Raw genomic sequence first — 19,799 nt, forward strand, 5'->3', positions numbered from 1 at the left:
ACTCTTGTTATATAACCAGGCCCTGTTGGCCTGAGGTCTCATCCAGACAAAAACAACCATCACATGGATTCCTTCAGAAAGTGCCTTTCTAAGTAGATAACAGCAAGAATACAACATTATTTATTTTACAGAATCATTACAAACTTCTAATTTCTAAATATTTCTAGAAGACAGCAGCAATCTTCAAAATTCACATGTTAGTCAGTTAGGAATAGCTGACTGTCCTCTGGGAACTTGAAGGTCAGGAATCCTCCTGGGATTTTCCTTCCACCCTTTGTGGAGCCCCTGGAGGGACACTGGAGCCTGGTGAGCTGATGGAAGCACCTGCAGCAGCCAGGGATGCTACAAGTGCAGACTGGATGGGGTTATTGTGTTAAAAAAGAGAGAGAAAGAAAGGATAGTCATATCCATGGGCCTTTTTAGGGAAAAAAGGCTGCTTTATTGAATGGACAGTTCATATTTAAAGCATATTATGTGCAGCTAGACAGGACAGTAGCTGATTGGACAACTGGGAAAAACATCTATGGGATCATACTTCAGGATGTGTCTCACGGGAAAATCACCAGGTGTTAATTTTTATTATGAATTTCATTTTGTTTTTCACTATATTATCACCTTGGGAGACTTTTTTCCTAACTGAAGCTATAGTTAGTTTATTAGCTTGGGAATGGACTTGAGAGTTAGGAGAAATTCCCTAGCCCTCTAAATGTGTGTGTCTATACCTGGACACAGAAACAGTGGGAAGGACAAGAAATAGGATCTTGTTCTGACAAAACAAGAGTGGAGGAGACAGCCTGACCTAAAGTGGTGCTTGTTTGCCAGTTGTATTTTATGTAAATTATGTATTTAATTTGCACACTGACTAATTATCAGGCAACAGAAAGTTTTAACATTCCCCCAGGGGTTTATGCTTGTGCATAAACAGGTAACAGGTCTTTTCTCTTTATCAAATGGTTTCTCACCTTTAGTGCCCAGATTTCCACTGGTTTCTGAGAAAGCCTGGTGGGAGGTCAAGGCTTCCCACAGTGCTGGGAGCCTGGACTCTGCTGAGCCAATCCATTCACTAAGCCAGGGTGGTCTGTGAATCCTCAGGACATCAGAGACAACCCACACCCAAACCTGACTTTGGAGTTGGCTCTGCCAAGGATTTTGCTTTTTTCTGCATGACAAAAAAAAAAAAAAAAAAAAAAAAGAAACTGCATTCCAAGCCCAGAATAGCCTGTGGGGTTCAGAAGAGCTTTGCCATTAGATGTGGTGTGATAACTGATCTGATATGTATAAATAAGGTTTATTCCATCTCAGTAATCTGTTGTGAGACAGGCTATTAATCTTTTCTATTTTACTACACCTAGAGCACAACCTTCCAGACACAGTGGCTCCTCCTACAGCCAGAGATGTCAACTGTATGCCAATTATTCATGTGTACTTACATTCTTTGTTGAATATATTGCTTCTACATGCCAGAGTCTGTGCCTCAAAGGCTCAAACAGTAAAGCACAAACATTCCATTCTGGAAAGCTCTATCAGTTATGCCTTGGAATCGATAATACTGGTCCTTCCTTTCACTTCTTTTCACTTGATTCTGGAATTTTCTTCCCTTTGCTCATCAGTCTGAGCTCCCATTAAGGAAAATTCTGTGATCTGTAAAATTCTTCATGATGTTATTTTGCTGACATCATCTTTCCTAGCTTCCATAGCAACCACCCTTCTGGACTTTTAACTATTTTTTTCCCACCTGCCATTTCAAATCTCACAAGCTCTCTGCTGTGCTAAATGTCATCTCATGTTCAGATATCTCTGCAGTCATTCCTGGAGCTACACACAACTACAAATGAGAAGCAGCTGCTTGTGAGCTTTATCATTGCAATTAGCTCCAGGAAATTAAAGTTCAGCTGCCACATTCCCAGCCCTCAAAGGCTTGAAGGCTGTTTCCCTGTGCATCACATTGGCTTAGCAAAGAGGATGCAAAACACCACCTAGAAGAACTAAGGGAAGGAACAAAACCTCCAAAAAGGCACTAGGAAGAATTCTACAGCTTTGTCCTTTCTCCCTTGCCTTTCAGGGAAGGAAAGGGATGCATTTATTGGACTTTATTTGAGAAAGGTACCACAGATTTATTATCAATCATTGACTAAACTGTCCATCTGTCTGCAGGGAAGCAAAAATCTGTCAAGTGCTGTTTAACTCCATCACTGACAGTGCTGAGGAGGAGTCTCTGAGCAGAGGATCAAAGTGCAATCCAGGGTTGAATCACAATGTATTCCATGTAATTCATACAAAGCTTTCTCCTCCCACCCTTCCCTATGAAACTGATGCTTACTAGTCACTGTCATGCCAGGACACTCGGCTATATGGACCTTTGGCCTAATTCAGAGTTTTACTTTTCACAGATTTGGGAATAGGTTTCAGCAACAGAGGAAAAGCACAAAGTAAGAGAGGTGAAAAGGCACTGAGCACACATCTGCCTGTGTGTCTGTAAGCACCACAGCACCCAGGCTGTTACCTGTGCTCTTACACACACTGCTGCACACCATTTACAGCTCTCCTGAGAATGTGAGCCAGCAGCAAAGACCCCTGACAACTGGGAGCAGTGCTAGGACGGTGTCTGGCCTTAACCCCCACATTCCCACATTCCATCACGGTGCCACCCAGCCTTCCTCCCTTTTACACAACTTGCAGGAAGTGGAAAGGGAGAGGGAAGAGCCCCTGAAGCCTGAGAGCAGAGCTGACTGTAGAACTCAAGCTTAAAAACATCCAAGCAGCTCATAAAAAAACAAGTCCGAGTCTCCTTGAGCAAAGAACCAGAGACAAATGACACAGTCTTAAAACATTTGCTAAGTCTGAAAAAAAAAAAATTAAAAAAAATCATAGCTCTGTAAATAAAAAGACTGTAACTTCTGCTGTGGCTCTGGGAGACTTGAGTGTTTGGTTTTCTACTTGATAAAACAGGAAGTCAGAATCAAATCTGAGCTGAAGGTTTTCATCCTCTGCTTTCAGGGACTTGTGAAAACAACAGTGCAAACAGCCTGCAGCACAGACCACTGAGGTTGGACTGTTTGTCCCTACAATAAATACTTCACCAGTGCATGTTTGTAATTTTTTTCATTTGTGTAAGGCCCGAGACAGTAACTTCTCCAAGGGAGAAATATGACATGAGTATTTCTGTGGTTCAAGTCAAGCTGGAGGATCATGACTGCTGAAACTTCCCTTGAGTGTGAGGTCATTTCAAAGAAAGCTGTGCAAATAGAGTTCCCTGGACCATCTGGCCATCAATTCAGAAATTGCCATTGTGTACATGACAGAAATGGTGGCAGTGCAGCAAACCAGGGAAGATTACAAGATCTGAGTTAAACCAACTGCTTTAACCTTGCACATAGCTTTACTTTTACTTTACACATAGCTTCACTTCTGAGGGCCTCATGCAGAACACAGGTCACATTGTCTTCTGAAGGTTTAAAAACACTTTCAGCCCATCCACCTTGTAGAGTAAGTTTAACTTTTTCAGTTGACTCACAGAGTAGCCATGTCTACTCCTATTTCAAAGGCCTCATGTGAATCTTTTCATGACCACAGCAAATCATCAGAAACATCTGTGACCTTCTGCAGGCTGGCTGTCCATCCTAAGCCCTGCAAGGCAGAGTTGTCTCTTTGTGTGTCCAGTGGCCAGCACAGATGAAGGCAGCTCCAAGAGATCATTGTCAAGAGCAGGACAGGACTTACCTGCCTGGGGGTGGCCCATGGGTCCTGGAGCACTGCTTTATGTTCAGGCTGACATTTGTAGGTGTCCAAGGTCCGTTGTAGGTGCAGCCACCTCCTGCTTTTCCTCTTGGATGGACCTCAGAAGTCAAAGGCTTAATTACATTGTGCAATCCAAGCTGATTCCTTAATTGTTAATGCTGGAGGAGTCTAGCACAGACACTCCTGTGCAGAATGGTGTTAAAGCTCCTGACCTCTGCATCTGAATATTGCAGAGTGAGGCTGCCACCCTGCCACTGCCAGTATCTGCTCTGCTCCTCTCACTGTGATGTTTTCCTGGGCACTGGCACGACACCAGCACAGCAAATGCCTTGTTCAGTATCTCCCCAACTTAGGTTTCAAGGTCGTGTCAAAGTCCCCTAAAGGAAGTGGTTTTTGCTGTCAGGTTGCAGCTCAATGTACCACAGCAGGTGGAGAGGATTCACCAGCTGCTCCACACCATGCATCAGAATCTGAAACAGGGTTCTGAGAGTTTTTAAACAGATTTAGGCAACTTTGGACAAGGTGCAAAGACACTGCTGTGAAAACTGAGCTTCCACCTGGAACTTTTTCAATGTTTAACCTTCAGGGTCTTCTTCTTTCCAAGAAGACTGTGCACAAATCTGCCACCACTTCCCACCTCCAGGCACATACACAGGGTGCAGGGGTTGCAGAAACCAATTCTTACATGAGTTCAAAACCAGAAAAATTCTTAGAAAGAATCTCCAGAGAGGTTTAGGAGATGTATGGATGTGCTGCCTCCAAGAGTCAAACCCTGCTGGAAGGGGACTTGTTCTGCAGAACTGTGACCCTGGGTGCTCTGAGCCCCTTTCCACAGGCAGGTGTTGTGTTAGGCAGGATTTTGGCAGACCTGATTTTGACTTGGTCAGAAAACCTGTCAGCATGCACTTAGTTAACTCCAATATTGAAAGGAGAAAATTAATTAACAAGGTTTTATAGCAGTGTTTTCAACTGAGCTTCAAGCTGCACATGAAGCTTGAAAGTAAAGGAGGGTGGGGAAGAGCTCCAGATCACTTGAAACATGAAAACAAACTCACTCCATCACTCCATGGCAGCTGCTCTCAGGCTGCTCATGGTCAGCTTGCTCAAGAACCACTTAACCACATGTGTTTCTTAAACTGATTTCCAGAAAAAAAAACCAACAAAACCCCAAAACTGTAGGAACCACATGTGTCTGAATATCATGTGAAGATCTGAAAAGGGCAAGCACAAGAAGATTACACCCCAGTGATGTGGCTGCAAATTGAAGCTGCATTAAGCTAACATCAACAAAGTCCATGTGCATGTGGCACCACAGGATGCCTTGGATCAAACTGCACTTGCAAGGTGCTGTGGGACAAGAAAAAGCAACTGGGTAAAGACAATTCCATGCTCAATGTGTCTCTGTACAGTTTATTTTACAGGAGATGAGATGAGCACTATGGTGTATATAAACTTGCAGAACAATATAGGAAAATACAGTTTAACCATATGAAATTGTTTTACAGTAAGACAGAAAAATTACATATAGGAAATGCCTTCAACACTGAAGGACAAGATCCACAGCTGACATCAAGTAGCTTCCACTGAACCCTGCCAGTTTACCCGAGCTGAAGATCTGCCCCTTAAATCTTTTCTTCATTCAACTTAAGTTCAGTAAGTGATTCCTTCATCTATCCTTAGGGAACAAAAGCCATCTTATAATTTCCACAATGATCCAAGATTTAATAGTAACCCAGACAGAGGCTGCATGATCAATAAACTATTTAAGGGGTCTAGTCAGCCAAAATTTATGGGAAGTTATAAAATTTTGGTTAAGCATCTTTAAAAACAAGTCATTAGTACCAGCAAAAGACAACTTTCCTAGAAATTTAGAAGTATTTAGGAAAACTTACACAAAAAGGACCAAATAAGCAACTTTATTTTGGTAGAAAACTCTGGTTTAGTGTATGACTGGTAATCTGGCCTGCTGTGAATCCCTGGTGCTGCAGTGTCTGCAGAACTGCCCAGTGGAATTCTCACACTGTCTTGTGTTGCAGAAAACAAGGAAATCATCTAAGGAGAAGAAAGCATTTTTGTCCAACACTAGTACCTGCTGGTTTCATAATGGATAGAGGCTGCTGTCCCTAAAGAGAGTTTTGACCTAAAAGAGTGTGGACATCGAAATTTATTAGGCTATCCTGATAATCTCAGCCATTTCATCAAAAAACTCCAAAGGAACAAGGGATTCCAGGTCAAGCATTCCCAAATTCTGGATTAACATGACTTTGATTATCATGTTAGCAGATGTGAGATCCCTGAAATCACATTCAGCTTTTGAGTTCCAGGACCAGAACATTGCTTCTCCACAACTACTGTAAAAAAAAAGTTGTGGGCCTTTATTATTATTATTTATTAATTTTACACAATAAAGTGTAACAACTCTTTTATGCAAAATTATCACTGCATACTATATGCAGAATTCCCTGCTTATTCTACTGAGACCAAGGATGGGTCTGAAATTAGCTTCAATGCAGTTGCTTTTAAGTCTAATTTTTTCTATTCCATTTTCAGCATTGAGAATTTAGGATGCCTGAGCTGGACAGCAAATTATCAGAGCCAGAGGCAGGTCCCCTGGAGATGTGGGTGCCCTAAAAGGGTGCCCAGTTCAGAGCAAGGAAGGGGCTGAGAATCCTGCACAGATCTGTGCACAGTGGCTGCTCCTGAGATTTGGCAATTTGTAAGGTCAATCTGTATTTTTCCCAGGCTTGTTGCAGATAGTATTTAAAGAGGCACTTCAAGGGGATCTACTAGCAGAATTTTAATAGGGTTGTGATACAAGCCATTACTCAGTTACTTGTTAAATCAGTAGCCCTAAAAGACTGCATATATTCAAAATTATAGAAATTATAGTCCTGTCCACTCATTGAACCTGGATAGAGCAGCTGGAAAGTTTTTGTTCTGAATATCCACTGAGTTTGTCTTTTATGACACACCTGAAATAGTTCAACTTAATGTAAGTTGAGGGAATTATATTTGAATGTCTCAAATCTATACGTGTTGTTTTTTTCTGTGATTATTATGTGGTTAATCTAAAACTTTTTTTTTTCTTGGTCTATGAAAGGTTTTATCCACGTACAGTTCTTAGACTCAGATGCATCATTAGGCACAAAAGGTTTCTGCCTTGAGGAATGCATGGGATTAGAAGTTTAAGTTGAATTGTGCTATATGTTGGTCCCTTCAGAAAAAAACGTCCAGGAAGAAAAAAGAAACTGTGGCTTTCACAAAAAGAAGTTATTACACTTCCAAACCTGGTGGCTGATTAAAAAAATTCGAAATAAAACTCAAAATAACCTCTCAAAAAACCTCTTAAAACTCTCAGAAAACACCCAAAAGCAGGAAGTTTGATCAGCACATTGAAATAACAGATATGTTCTGTGAAATTTCAAAATTAAAGGTCCTGAAAAGTGTTGTACTTCACTGATGAAGGGCTGGCTACAGTAACAACAGAGAGGGAAAAATAAAAGAGTTGAAAGATGCACCACTCATATGAATAAAATCGACTGTAAGACAAAGCAATGTGTGTTATTTTACAACAGTGCTTCAGAGGAAAAGACAAGGATTTGCTGCCAGGAAAGACTTCATTCCCACTGTGCTACAGCAGGGCAGTGTGCTGCAGGCTCCTGAGGCACAGCAGGCTCAGCACACCTGACCCGGGCCATGGGCACAGCCTGCTCCAGTCCCCAGGGCAGCACTGGCACCTGCTGCTCCTCCATGGCTGCAACCAGGTGGGAGCTGGGCAGACACAGCTCAGCACTGCTTTACACGTGCTGAGCAGGACTGGGACAATGATGGGCCCCTTACTCATCACTGCCCAGCACCCATCAGGGTGTCAGAGATGCCACTGAGGTGAGCATCTCCCTGCCCCGTGTGTCTGCTTTAATCTGAATTTATCTGTGACTCTTGCCCACCGGGTTAAGATAGAAAGGACCAGCAGGCTCCTCTGGTGCACACAGGACCCTGTGGGCTGCTCCCCACCCCTGTGAGAGGATGGGAGCAATGTCCACACAGCAGGAACTCCTCAGAGCCAATGCTTCAGCAACCTCTGCCATGCCACTCTCCTATTTCAACACACACTGGGTAGCAGAAAGCCTGCAGGCTTTCCAGAGAGGTCTGTGAACTGAAAAGCTCATTATTTTGAACACTCTTTTTGACATTGCCTTTTGAAGACACAATTGCCAAATGAGAGGAATGTCAGGGTGGCCAGGACTGCCCTCAGGACACTGGAGTCTGCTGCCATCTCTGGGAACAGACACAGCAGCTGCACCAGTGGACAAGAGCACACGAGATCCTATGAAACAGTCAATCTGCTTTCAGTTCAGAGGGAAACACCAAATAATCACATCAAGAAGCCACATCTACTCATTCCAGGGGGACCTTCAAAGTGCTTGTCTGGATTTCTTAAGGTGCTTGGTAGTGAAGGACCCACCTGGGTAAGCAGTGCCCTTTCTCTCCCTGTGTGTGACTGAAGAAATGAATGGGCAGAGCCACTTTGTCACTGAATTATGGACTTGAGTTCTTACAGCTGCATCAGGGGGTGACCTGTGGGTCCGTACTGCAGAGGTGTGTTCTGACTGCAGCCCCACACAGCAACATTACTGGAGCTCCTGGGAGCTGCATAGAGAGCAACTACACGTTAATTATTTCTCATTTCTTAATATTTACTTCATCCATGTACTTGAGTACAAGTAAGGAAAAAAGAGGCTTGTGCATTTCTGTTTGTTAGCCTGATTTTCAAAGAGTCTTATCTCTCACCTCCCTGTTGTATTCCAAGAAATCTCTTAATGCTGAGCACTTCCAAAGAAGAGGTGAAGAATGCCCATTTCTATATAACAAGCCTAACTTGCAGCCAATATTTAAATAATGACGCTAAAAACAGGGGCAATTCTAGGAAGTTCTAACAAAGCCTGAGAAACTACAACTGCTAAAAGCATATAGAAATTCACTGTGAATGCCTCACAGAAAATTCCTGTTGGGAAAAACAAATCCAACCCAAGCAAAGAAAAAAAAAAAAGCTGCATAAAGGGAAAAAGAAGCAGTGCACAAGTTTGCATGCTGCCTGCCAGGCACTCAAGGAAGTGTAATTTCAGTGTTTACCTGTGCAATAAGGGGGAGCACAGCTGCCCCCAGCAGCTCACAAGGGGCTGCACAGGGGGAAAGGGGGTCTAGAAACATAACAGGGATTTTTGTATAATTTTCACCGCTGTTACAGTATTTTAAAATAAAATAAAAATAATGCTATCTTCTACAATTCCAGTGTCCAATAAAGAACTAAAGTCCCTATAAGGGAGCGACCAAAGTCTTTCAAAAGATGTCCAACGTATGGAAGTGATGAACAAGTGTGAGTTACAGACATGACTGAATCTGGGGCAGTCTGGCAAACTGAGAATTAGACCTTTTGGGGATATTGCTCCAAAAGAGAAACTGGAATCTTGCTGCTAAGGGGAGAAGAGTGCATTTGGCCCACGTGGTAAAGCACTCAATGCTTTCATCTCATGAACTCCAACAGGAATCAGCCAACAGCACTGGATCCAGAATGAGTTCTGGTAGGAAATAAGCTGAAAGAATAACTTAGAGAGATTTTCAACTGTGCTTTTGAAGACACGGGCAGGAAGGCCTGGATGATGAATAAAAAGTTCTCATTCTGTATAAAATCTATAAAAACAGCTGGCACGAACACCACCAGCACTAGCACTGCTGGATTTCAGGACAGCCAGCAGGGCTGAAGTCAGGGAATTCAGGAAGCCCTTTTGCTAAGAGAAGGGCTAAAAGGCTCTGTCTGAAATGGAGATTTCCAGAGAGCCCTCCAGCACAGGAAAGTGTGTGACAGCATCACTCAGACCAAGAGGGAGCTCACAGGTGTGGCAGCACTCCCAAAACATTGGCTGGCTTAACAGATCTGGGCAAGCAGAGCTACCTGCTAAGGACCAGAGGAAAGTTCCCCCTTGTTCTATCTCTGCCAGAGAAGGCAAACAGTGCTAGCTGAGAACTGACCTGCTCTGTGACCTCAGAGCACACAGAGATGTGAGATAACCCTGCCAGTCTGATCCCCACAGTGACTAAACCAGCAAAAACTCACACTAGGCATGTGAGCTGCCAGATGAGATGAGGTGATGCCTAAGCGCAGTACTGGAGGTGAGAGACCGACTTTGGCATTCCATTATCAGTTACACTGCAGCAGCATCATGCAGCATCCACACATGCTAGTATCTTAATAAAACACCAAGCTTGATCTTGCCCTGGAGAAGCAGCTCTTTAGGATGAGCATGAAGACAGACTGGGTTCCACTGCATTTTTGCAACTCAGTGGAAGATAAACAGAGCAATGCTGAAACTCCTAAAGTTATTTGTGAGAGCAGGAACCCATGCTCTCCTTTAAACCTGCCACTACCCTCTCTGAGGATGCTGCCTGTTAGAAGCAAGGGAACTCCAGCCTGCCCTGACCTGTAAGACATCACACTATCCAAAATCCCTGCCAGAGAAGGGAATGAGCCAGGTAACACTGATCTGCAGTGTCATATCAAAAAGGAATATCATCTTCTGAAAGAGACGAGCTGAAAACTGTTTACAGCAAAACTTGCACTGAGTATAGATGGAAGTGCTGTGGATGAAGCATCTCACCTGTCCTGGAGCAGAACCCAGAGTCTCCTGGGGCTGGGAAAGATCAACAGCCAGGCACCTGTGCTCTCCTCTGGTTAAAAAGAGATACAGACTCCACCAAGAGAATTACTGCTCTGGGCAACTCACATCCCTGAAACATTTCAAATGGACCAAGAACTAGAAGCAGGAAAACTGTCTGGAAATAAAACCAAAAGCAAAAAAACCAAACCAACAACAGAAAAACCACCAAACCAACACCCCAAACAAGCAAAAACAACAACAAAAAACTCAACTAAGAATTTAGAGCAGCATAAATACACCTTAGCAAGGGAACCAAATCACATTACAGTCCCCAGAGAAACCTGTGCTAATGGACAGTATTTCCAGTCCGAAGTACATAAACTAACAAACATCTTTAAAGCAAAAAGAAAAATAAAGTGTAATTGCTAATAGATTATTTTAGGTATTTATTAAGGAGAATACTGTATAAAGTGCACAACTAGCTTTGTTTTGCAATCAAAACAAGAATGTGCTGAGGCATTTTCAAGATTGCTCATTTTAATTTACAAGTCAGCCTAGAACAGGGGGCAACCTGAAAAGCAGCTTTCACATATTCACATTATTTTGGCCACTGAAGTTTTGGAAGTTCAACCTGCACTTGTGGCTTAAAAAATAAAAAAGTGCCTGTCCTCTGAAGTGCAAGGTAAGAGTTAGGAGTAGTATACACTGATATGGCCAAAAATGAGTAAGACAGAGAGTGAATCAGCAGAAAGACTGAAAAGGAGAAATCATCAACTGCCCTGCTTGAGGGAAGAAGGGAAGGAGAAGAGGATTCCACTAAGCTCAAGGACACTCAGGCAAACCAAACACTTCAACTGGTGTTGCAATGGTCTGTGCAGGAACTTAGGCAAGGCTCACAGCACAGTGTGCTCTTCCAACACCAAGAATAAAACTGTAGTCCAAATTCCCAAGTGTGCAGGGGAAGTGTCACACCAGGAGCAGTGTCCTGAGCATGCAGCAGGCATGGCACCACAACTGCCAACATGCAAAGGATGCTAAAGGCTTATAAAGGTCAATGAAGCAGCAGAGGAGTGGGTTGTGAAGGCATTTGCAAGACAGGAATGAACCTGTACTAGTAAAGAGATGGTTGAAAAAAAGGGAGCAATAGAAAAATGCAAGAGAATTTGGTTTGAAATAATAAACCAAAAAAATAACCACTGCAGCAATGCTATAAACATGCTTCAGGTAAGACGTTTCTGTGTCTCATTCTGTATTTGTAAAGAGGAATAGTGATTCCCAATGCTCTAATCACAGCATTTGGAGGATGGTGAACAAAAACCTGGAACAGTAGAATAAAAGAAAGATGCAGTTCTGGAGCTGGGGAGAAAAAGACAGTAACAGTGAGATAAAATGGAGCAAAACTGTGGATCAAATAAAATTGTATGATTTGGGATATTGTAGCTAAGACCACAGTAAACACTGAGTAAAGGCCACAGTGGTGAGAATCAAGATTTCTCCTAGATCTAAAGCAAGAATCTGAAGAATCTTTGCATTGTATGAAATGCTGAAAAAATATAGTAACAGCTCCACTGGATACTCGATTAGAAGTAACAGCAGAAGAAAATAAATACCTTTCCAAAACGATTCTCCAAACTACATAACACTATTTGCTAAGAGCAGCGTTGCATTTTTGGTGGTTTGCAGTAAGGGTAACATAGAAAAAAAACTCGGGTTAAGACTCTGATGGTACAGAAGTGCTGGGCACCTACATCTACACTGAATGCAATCTAGCATCACATATTCTTGGCACCTTTGAAAATCAGGCTCCAAAAAGATAAAAGCCAAATTTTAGCGGGACAAACCCGGGAATTAAAAATACCTAAAGCCTGTGATATTCACCTGAAGAAACCAACAAAGGAAATTTCAACCTGAATCCCAAGTAAACTATTAGAGGACCGTCTTTAAGGAGATTCTGTGGAAAAACATCTTGCATAAGCAGGAAAGATTTTGAACATCTCATTTATTCCTTGGAATATGACCTCCTTCTGTCATTGAGGGCACTCTGACAGCGAATGAGGTAGGTATAGTACAACCAAGCCTTTCCTGATAAAAAATTGTGATGGTAACACTTTCAAACTTAGCGACTGGCTGACAACAGAAATAATGAAAATGGGTTTATGTGTCCCTGAGAGGGAGTATAAAACAGGAAGAACAGGAATCTTCTCCATAGATTTTGGGAGAAGGGCCATCCCTTCACTGCCGTGGTGAAAGACAGCGTTATATGAAAGCAATGTATTCACACAACATTGCTGCAAGATACACAGATTTTATACATGGGGGAGCCAGGAAAGTGAATTGACTTGCCTGTGGCCATGAGAGCATTCAGTGATAGACCTGGGATTCATGATCAGGACTTCCTTGCCTCCTGCTCAGTTATCTCCTTGCTGGCCAGAGGCTCTCTGCGTGGCTGTTCTAACATACCCTATAGAGATAGTCATGCAAGGGGTGGAGCACAAAGTCACTGAAGAACAGAGCACTTTCTGTGCCAGGAAGCAGATTTCTCCTGGAAGCTGCGTGCAATTGGGAACCTCTGGTGGGAAGCACACATCTGTTTTTTTCACCCTGGAATGTCTGGTGCTTAAGGCTTAGCACAACGAGGACCATTGTAATGACTAAATGGAACAGAGATAGCCCATACAGGCATAAATTACAAGGTGTCTGTCTGGTAGTGAAACAACCTTTTCCCTATGCTCTTTTGACCTTTAAAAACAAACGTTAGCCTGCTTAATTCAGTGGACTCATCACATCTAATTATATATCAGTCTATATTTCCATGTCCACGGGTCGGATATCTCCAGTTTTGTGTTCTTTTACCCACAGTTCCCTGTCTTTGGCAGGATCCACTTTCCGAAGCAACTGATCCACAAGTTCTACTGTCTGAAACGAAGAAAACAAGAATCCAAATGTCAAGGGCACATTTCAGGCAGAGTCATGGCTCTGACATGCAGAGCAGCTCTGGGCATGCCTACACTGCATCTGCAGACAAGTGAGAGCTGCACGTACACGAGATTGGATGGACAAGACAGGTCTGAATGTGCAGCCTTATGCTAAGCAGAGAAGAGGGAGACTTAACATGAAGAAGCAGAGACAATTTCCTGTGCCAGGCAGCAGCCAGGCAGCCTCTGACTTCTATCCTGAAATCTGGACCTTACACCAAACACAACTGTGCTGAGTCAGCACGCATCCCCCATATTTTAATATTTGATAAACGGCCAGCTTTTAATAAGGAAAAAAAAATATTCCCTTTTCCAACAGTGAAACAACTCAGCATCTTCCCTGCACAAACAGAAGATTTCAAGGAGTGCATCATGCTGGGAGAGCTAATAATGACTCATGCTGGCCAAATGTACTTCAGCTGCTTGTGTCTCCCTCAGGAAAGAGCTTCGATCCAGGAGTGTGAAATGGGATCAGAGAGTCCTGGAGGAGCAGGACTGCAGGGAAGCACCACAGCACTGCTGCAGACTAACAAGCTGCCTGCAGACACTTCTCCCACATCCTCTGACAGGTCAGGAGGGACCATTCTGCTCAGCTGGAGGGCAGTGAAGACCACAGAGAGCAAACAAAAAGCACACTTACACTTTGGTTGAACATGTCTGTCTCGTGCCGCAGCTGTGTGTACTGGCACAGATGCTGCCGAATCATCTCCACCCTTTCAACTTCTAGTCTCTCAAGCTCCTGGACATGAAGAAAAACAAGTCCACATTTTTACTGGAACCTGAGCTTGGAGGCCCAGAGAAAGGATGATAGACAAAAGGCTGCCAGTAGGTGCGATACTGCCCCAGGGTCATGCTTTGGAGCTGGACTCTGTGGTTGCACATTCCTCTGCTCTGCAAAGAATAAGAAACAGCAAGCAACAGCAATCATCTCAGCCTGAGCCTAGCAACAGAAAAGGAGGTCACACCTTTCCAAAAGGTTCCAAAACGGAGACAACCAAGGCAGAGAGTGGAGCCACTGCTTTCTGAGATGCTGCAAGCAAGAGGGATTCTGTTTCCTGTAAGAAGTTTTGCATGCTTTATTGCCAGCTACAGAAATGACAGTGATTCCCTGGGGCAGCAGAAATCACACTGGGGTGTGGCTCAGACCACCCCCCATTCCAACCAAACACCTGTCACAGCACAGCTCACCAGATGAGCTGGGACAAGCTTCCACCTTGCTCAGCTGGCAGTAAGCAGAACCCAGCAATACTTTAGTTGGAAAGGCAGGTGATTTCTATCTTTCCTCATGATATTTTCTGCCTCCCTCTTCTTCTGGATTCTGATATCATAGCCCTAAATCGGCATTTAGTCCTTCTGGACTGAATACACTGAGCACTGTGTGCGGTTTTGGGCACCACAATATAAAAAAAGACATCATGATGTTAGGAGTGTCCAAAGCAGGGCCACAAAGATAGCAAAGGGTCTGGAGGGGAAGCCTTAGGGGAGGCTCTGGTGAGATCCCACCTGGAGCAGTGCAGTCAGCTCTGGGGTTGGCAGCACAAGAAGGATGTGCAGCTTCTGGATTAAGTCCAGAGGAGGCCATGGAGATGCTCCAAGGCAGCTTTTAGCAAGCCAGGCTGAGACAGCTGGGGCTGGTAAGTCTGCAGAAAAGATGGCTCTGGGGAGACTTGAAAGAAAATTGTGAAATCATGGAACAGAAAAATTCATCAATGTATAAATGGATTTGGTGATTTATTGTGTGCTGTTCTGTGTTTTTCTTGTGCATTACTTCATCCTTCCTAAGGAAATTCAAGTGTTCTGGCCTCTAAGCAGGTCTGAACTGGTTTAATGCCTTCTGCAAAGAAACAATTATTTCTTCTTTCCCCTAATGATGAGGTTTTCTTAGGACTGAGAATGGGAAACACACTGTGAGATTTATCACCCAATTTTCCCCACTGCTTTGCACTGAACTAGCTGTGAATGATGAACACTGTAGGCTATTACAATTTTGCAAGGGTAGTTTTATGTGTTACATACCAGAGTGGTGGTCACCATCTCCTCAAACCACTTGGACTGGGCTTGATTGTAAAGATCCACACAGCGCATCAGGTCATCCCCTGAAAGAGTCAGGACAGCAACACATCAGTCTTCTCCAGACAGAGCTTAGAAGGAAAGTGCAGGTCAGGTTTTGTAGACCCCAAGGATTTGAAGATGAACCCTGGTAGAGCTCAGAGGATGGTATTTGTTATATGGACCAACATTTCAACTAAATGCATGCACGTGATGTATGGCAAAAAAGCAGGTGATGGGGGTGAGAATGAAGGCAAAGACAAAATTTTGTAAGAAAAATATAAGCATTAAGAGTATTTTTAAAATGCCTAGAAATAAAAAAAGGCATGTTACTTCACTTAAAAAAAAAAGCCATAGATGGAAAGTTCTATGTAAAAAATAAAGTAATTAAAATGGGAAATCAACAGTGGTGAGGTATGGAACTGAGTGCAGGGCAGCACTCTGTAGGTGACACTGCAGTCTAAGAGGTCTCTGTCTCCAAGGGGAGTGAGGCATCAGGCCCCAGTGTTGGATGAAGGGATGCTGATTTGCACCCTCATGCATTCTCCAGCCTCTGGAGATGCCCAGTTCCAGCTGAGCTCCAGCTCCTTCTCTGAGCAGGGCATTAACACAAGCTGCAGTTATTTCCATTTTTCCTTTGTTGCAGGACTCTGCACTGGCAGAGGGGGAAAGGTGGGTGGTAAATTTGAAAGCAATTCTCAGAGATTTCTGCTTTCAGCCAGGAAATTTTCTTTGCTCTTTAAATGAGGCTCAATTTCTCTTTCCCTCTCTGATCTTCAGCTCCTCCTTGCTTGTAAAAATCGATTATAAACAATTTCTAAGGACCCAAGGAACAGAGACTGCATTTTCAAGTGAATAAAGAACGTCTCTCACAGAGCCTCCTGTTTTTAAATCAGAACTTTTCATTCTCCTCAAATGATTGCATGTACACATGGTCACACTGCCAGTGACTCTTCCCAGTCTCCTTAATACCCAGACACCTATCCTGAAATTTTAAAAGCCACAGAACTCTGAAGGACCACTCTGCCAAGGAATAGCCCCTGTTGAAGAGGTGAAACACAGAAGCCCTAGCTAAAACTTATTTTCAGCAAAGGTACGAACTGAGCTGAATGTATCAGCTTTGCAGATCTCAAAAAAGGTCCTGATGGATCCTGTAGATGTGGCTTGAGCCTCTGCAAAATATGCACAGGTCACAGCAAGTGGCTGTAACCTCAGTACAGTACAGCACACACTACTATATCCTCAGTATTCCTGGAAGAAAAATTATTTTAGTCACTGAGTAGCAGTGGAAAAGAAACAAAAAAAATTACTTTCAAGGAAAAAGACAGTAATAGTAAGTGTAATAGGCACCCACAAAGTTGTGGGTGAGTGTGATTTAGGGAAGAACCAATGAAGGAACTATGATTTATGGAAGAAACACCCTCAGCTAAGCTTCCCTGAATCTGACTTTGGAAGTCCACAAACATTCAGTAATCTAAAGACACTTTCATGAAACAGAAAGATAACTCGCCCTACTTTTGTTGTTCTCACCTCAGTTATCAGTAATTTGTGACATCTGAGTTGGAAAAACTAGGCTTGTTACTTCTGAGGATTTACCATCACACAGATTTGTAGCATGGTTCACTTTGACTTTGTGGCTACAATATTTAATAACAAGAACCACATGGACAGATGGGCAGGTGCATTCCACCATGCTCTCCCTGGGTGCTGATGGGCACAGGTACTCACCTGCCTGGGTGGACTTCCTCCTGGCCTTCTTGATTTCCTCTTCTGTCTTGTTGCTGAGTTTCACCTCTAGCTGCTGGGTTTTCATTTCCAGATCCTTCTGCCTCTCTGTCAAAGCTTTCCGAGCCTTGGAGTAATTAAAGAGGAGTCAGTAGTTACAGAGAAAAAGAACTGGCAGCTGCTTTCAGCCATCCAGAACTCTGCCACACAAGTGTTTCTCAGCAAGAAGTCAGCAACCTGGCATGAAACTGGGCCCTAACAGGGATTCAGGTTCTTACACCACCATGTGGAGCTCACAAAAGTGCCCTATGACCACAGAGGAGTCACCACCAACAAATCACAAATGCCTCTGAACTCTTCACAGAGTCTTAGAGAGGCAAAGAACTAATGGCATCATCAGGCTCTCCTGTTTCTTAATAGCTCTCTCATTATTTCTGGAAGAAAAAAAGAGCTGGAGCCTCTTTCAAATGTCTTAAACAGCATCACTACCAAGACACTTCTTCCATTTGCTTTTCTTAGGATCTGAATCGTTGAAGTAATTTCAAGTATTTCACAAAATTTGTCTTTAAGCATGTTCTGGATTCAACATACACCTATCACAAACTAACAACAGGAACTTAATTCAGAAAAACTTATTCAGGTTCATGCCAAGAGCAGAAATCAAGAACTGAGGTCTGGTTACAACTGATGACTTGAACTACTTTCCTTCTAACTTCTTCAAACTGTTAAAACCTGATTTATCAGTACAAATACATACTATACAGGTAAATTAGTAAAGTACCTTAACAAGTAAGTATTATTACATGCAGGCTGAAAAATACATAAACATCACTTGTTTTGCATAGATTCGTTATAAAACATGCCACGTTTGTTTTTTATACTGTACTAGTGTTTCAAACTAAATTGGCATGGCTGCATTTTCTTGCAGTTTTCTACAGTCACACCAGCCTAAATGTTTCAGCTGTGTTGAGGCATTCCTGGAATTTTTTCCATGTGCAGTTCCGGGGTCCTGCAGGTCTGGAGAGGGAGCTGCAGGAGAGCAATCCCTCTGCAGTCACAGCTCTGCCCTGCTCTCATCCCTTCTTCCCAAGGTTACTCCTAATTCGCTCTTCCCAATATTGCTACTGAGTTGCTTTGTAGATAGAGTGTGAAGAACTTTGTGTTTTGCAGAAAAATGCCTTCCTTGCATACACTCAGCCTAACGACCTTGTGTATCCTGCAACAATTCTGTCCCTCGGGGAACTCCTGCTGAGCTTTAATGAAAGCACAAACAGCTTGGGGGATGACTGGGAATGGTATTTTCCTTTCCAATTCACACCCAAAAACAAATCTCATGAGGATACAATTTGGCAGCTGAGGCAAAAGCATCCCCATTTCTGCCAGCTGCTGCTGGGAGATGATATTTTGTGGGTCTAACTGCCTCAGCTACCTCCTGGTTTCTGTTACATCAGCCCATTACTGGGTGCTGCTGCTGTTTGAATTTTTTCAGTGAGGATGTTTCTTGTGAAGGGTTTGTGATTTGCAGACCGGGGTCCAGCTGCTCCCCTCGGCCATCACTGAGCCAGGTGAGCCTTTGGCCTGACCCTGCTGCCATTCTAAGGCAAAGTGTCCTAAATTTTCAGGGCAACAGATGCACACAAATAAGAAATATTTGCATCAAATATATTAGAAATGTATTGTCCCAAGTTGGGAAGGGGAGAATGAACTAAAAAGCCCCTTCAGCAGTTAAGATGTTTGCCCTCCACTTCTCAGATCTGAGCTAAACACCAAACTACGCCTGGGGCCAGGCAAAGCACAGCTAACAGTGAAAGCCCTCAGCACGAACAGCTGTGGTCCTCTGTGACAGAACAGAAACTCTTCTGGGGCAGCTGCTGTCCTGCTCAAAGCAGCAGTGTCAGGAAGCCCCAGGCTGCTCCTGCTCCCACCTTCTCAACAGCCGTGTAGCGGCTGGCCAGGTGCTTCCGTAAATCCGCGATGTGGTGGTCACACTTCTTCATGTCTTTCTTGAAGTTCTCTCTGAAGTTCAGCAGGGGTTTCTCTACCTCACTCTGAAGCTGGCAATGAAAACAAAGCAGGAAATGGCAGTCATGAGGAGCCTGGCTCTTCACAGAACCACAGAATCATTAAGCTGGAAAAAACGCCCAAGATCAAATCCCAGGGCTGCCAGGTCCACCACTAAACCCTGCCCCTGAAGTGCCACATCCACGTGTTTTCTGCCCACAAACAGTGGGAAGGATTTGGAGGATGCTACAGGAGTTTCTGTGCAGAGTTTAAGGAGAAGTAAAATAATGGAAAAGCCCCTCTCTACCTGGCCTGCCTACACACACACATCACTCCAGGGTGCATTTCTTCCTTTTGGAAAACAATACAGGAGGACAATGGGGAGCAAAAAGTATTTCACTAATTACAGCCCTGATGTCGAAGTTTAAGGCAGAGCAGTGGGTTACCAAGGCAGCAGCTGGTTGCCTGAGTAACCTCTGCTGAATTGCTTACAAATGGTGCAGAGCTATAATTTTCCTCCAGAACATGGCTGTTGTGCTGAGATATCTGCCACTGTATTGAACTTGAACACCCACAGAGGTTAACAGAATGTAACAGGATTCAAGAGCATGCTTCATGTGGTGGAAAAAACCCAGATAAATACCATAATTTGTAA

The 19,799-nt window shown here is 43.5% G+C and overlaps 1 protein-coding gene across 4 annotated transcripts in view; it reads right to left on the reverse strand.

Moving 5' to 3' along the window:
- Positions 1 to 5,120: 5,120 nt before the first annotated feature.
- GAS7 (growth arrest specific 7) overlaps positions 5,121 to 19,799 on the reverse strand; it is an 84,318-nt gene continuing 69,639 nt past the window's right edge. For 3 of the 4 annotated variants that reach the window (XM_088176611.1, XM_014885057.2, XM_088176613.1), the window contains 5 exons: positions 19,069 to 19,197; positions 17,147 to 17,270; positions 15,386 to 15,465; positions 14,010 to 14,108; positions 5,121 to 13,310 (listed from right to left, as the gene is read on the reverse strand). In XM_088176611.1, the coding sequence (XP_088032737.1) occupies positions 13,197 to 13,310; positions 14,010 to 14,108; positions 15,386 to 15,465; positions 17,147 to 17,270; positions 19,069 to 19,197 (546 nt within the window). In that variant the 3' untranslated portion in view covers positions 5,121 to 13,196. The remainder of the gene's footprint in view (positions 13,311 to 14,009; positions 14,109 to 15,385; positions 15,466 to 17,146; positions 17,271 to 19,068; positions 19,198 to 19,799) is intronic. The other variant, XM_088176614.1, reaches the window with a different exon arrangement.

The sequence above is a fragment of the Sturnus vulgaris genome, chromosome 20, assembly GCF_052056855.1.
Source record: "Sturnus vulgaris isolate bStuVul1 chromosome 20, bStuVul1.hap1, whole genome shotgun sequence".
Taxonomy (NCBI): Eukaryota; Metazoa; Chordata; class Aves; order Passeriformes; family Sturnidae; genus Sturnus; species Sturnus vulgaris.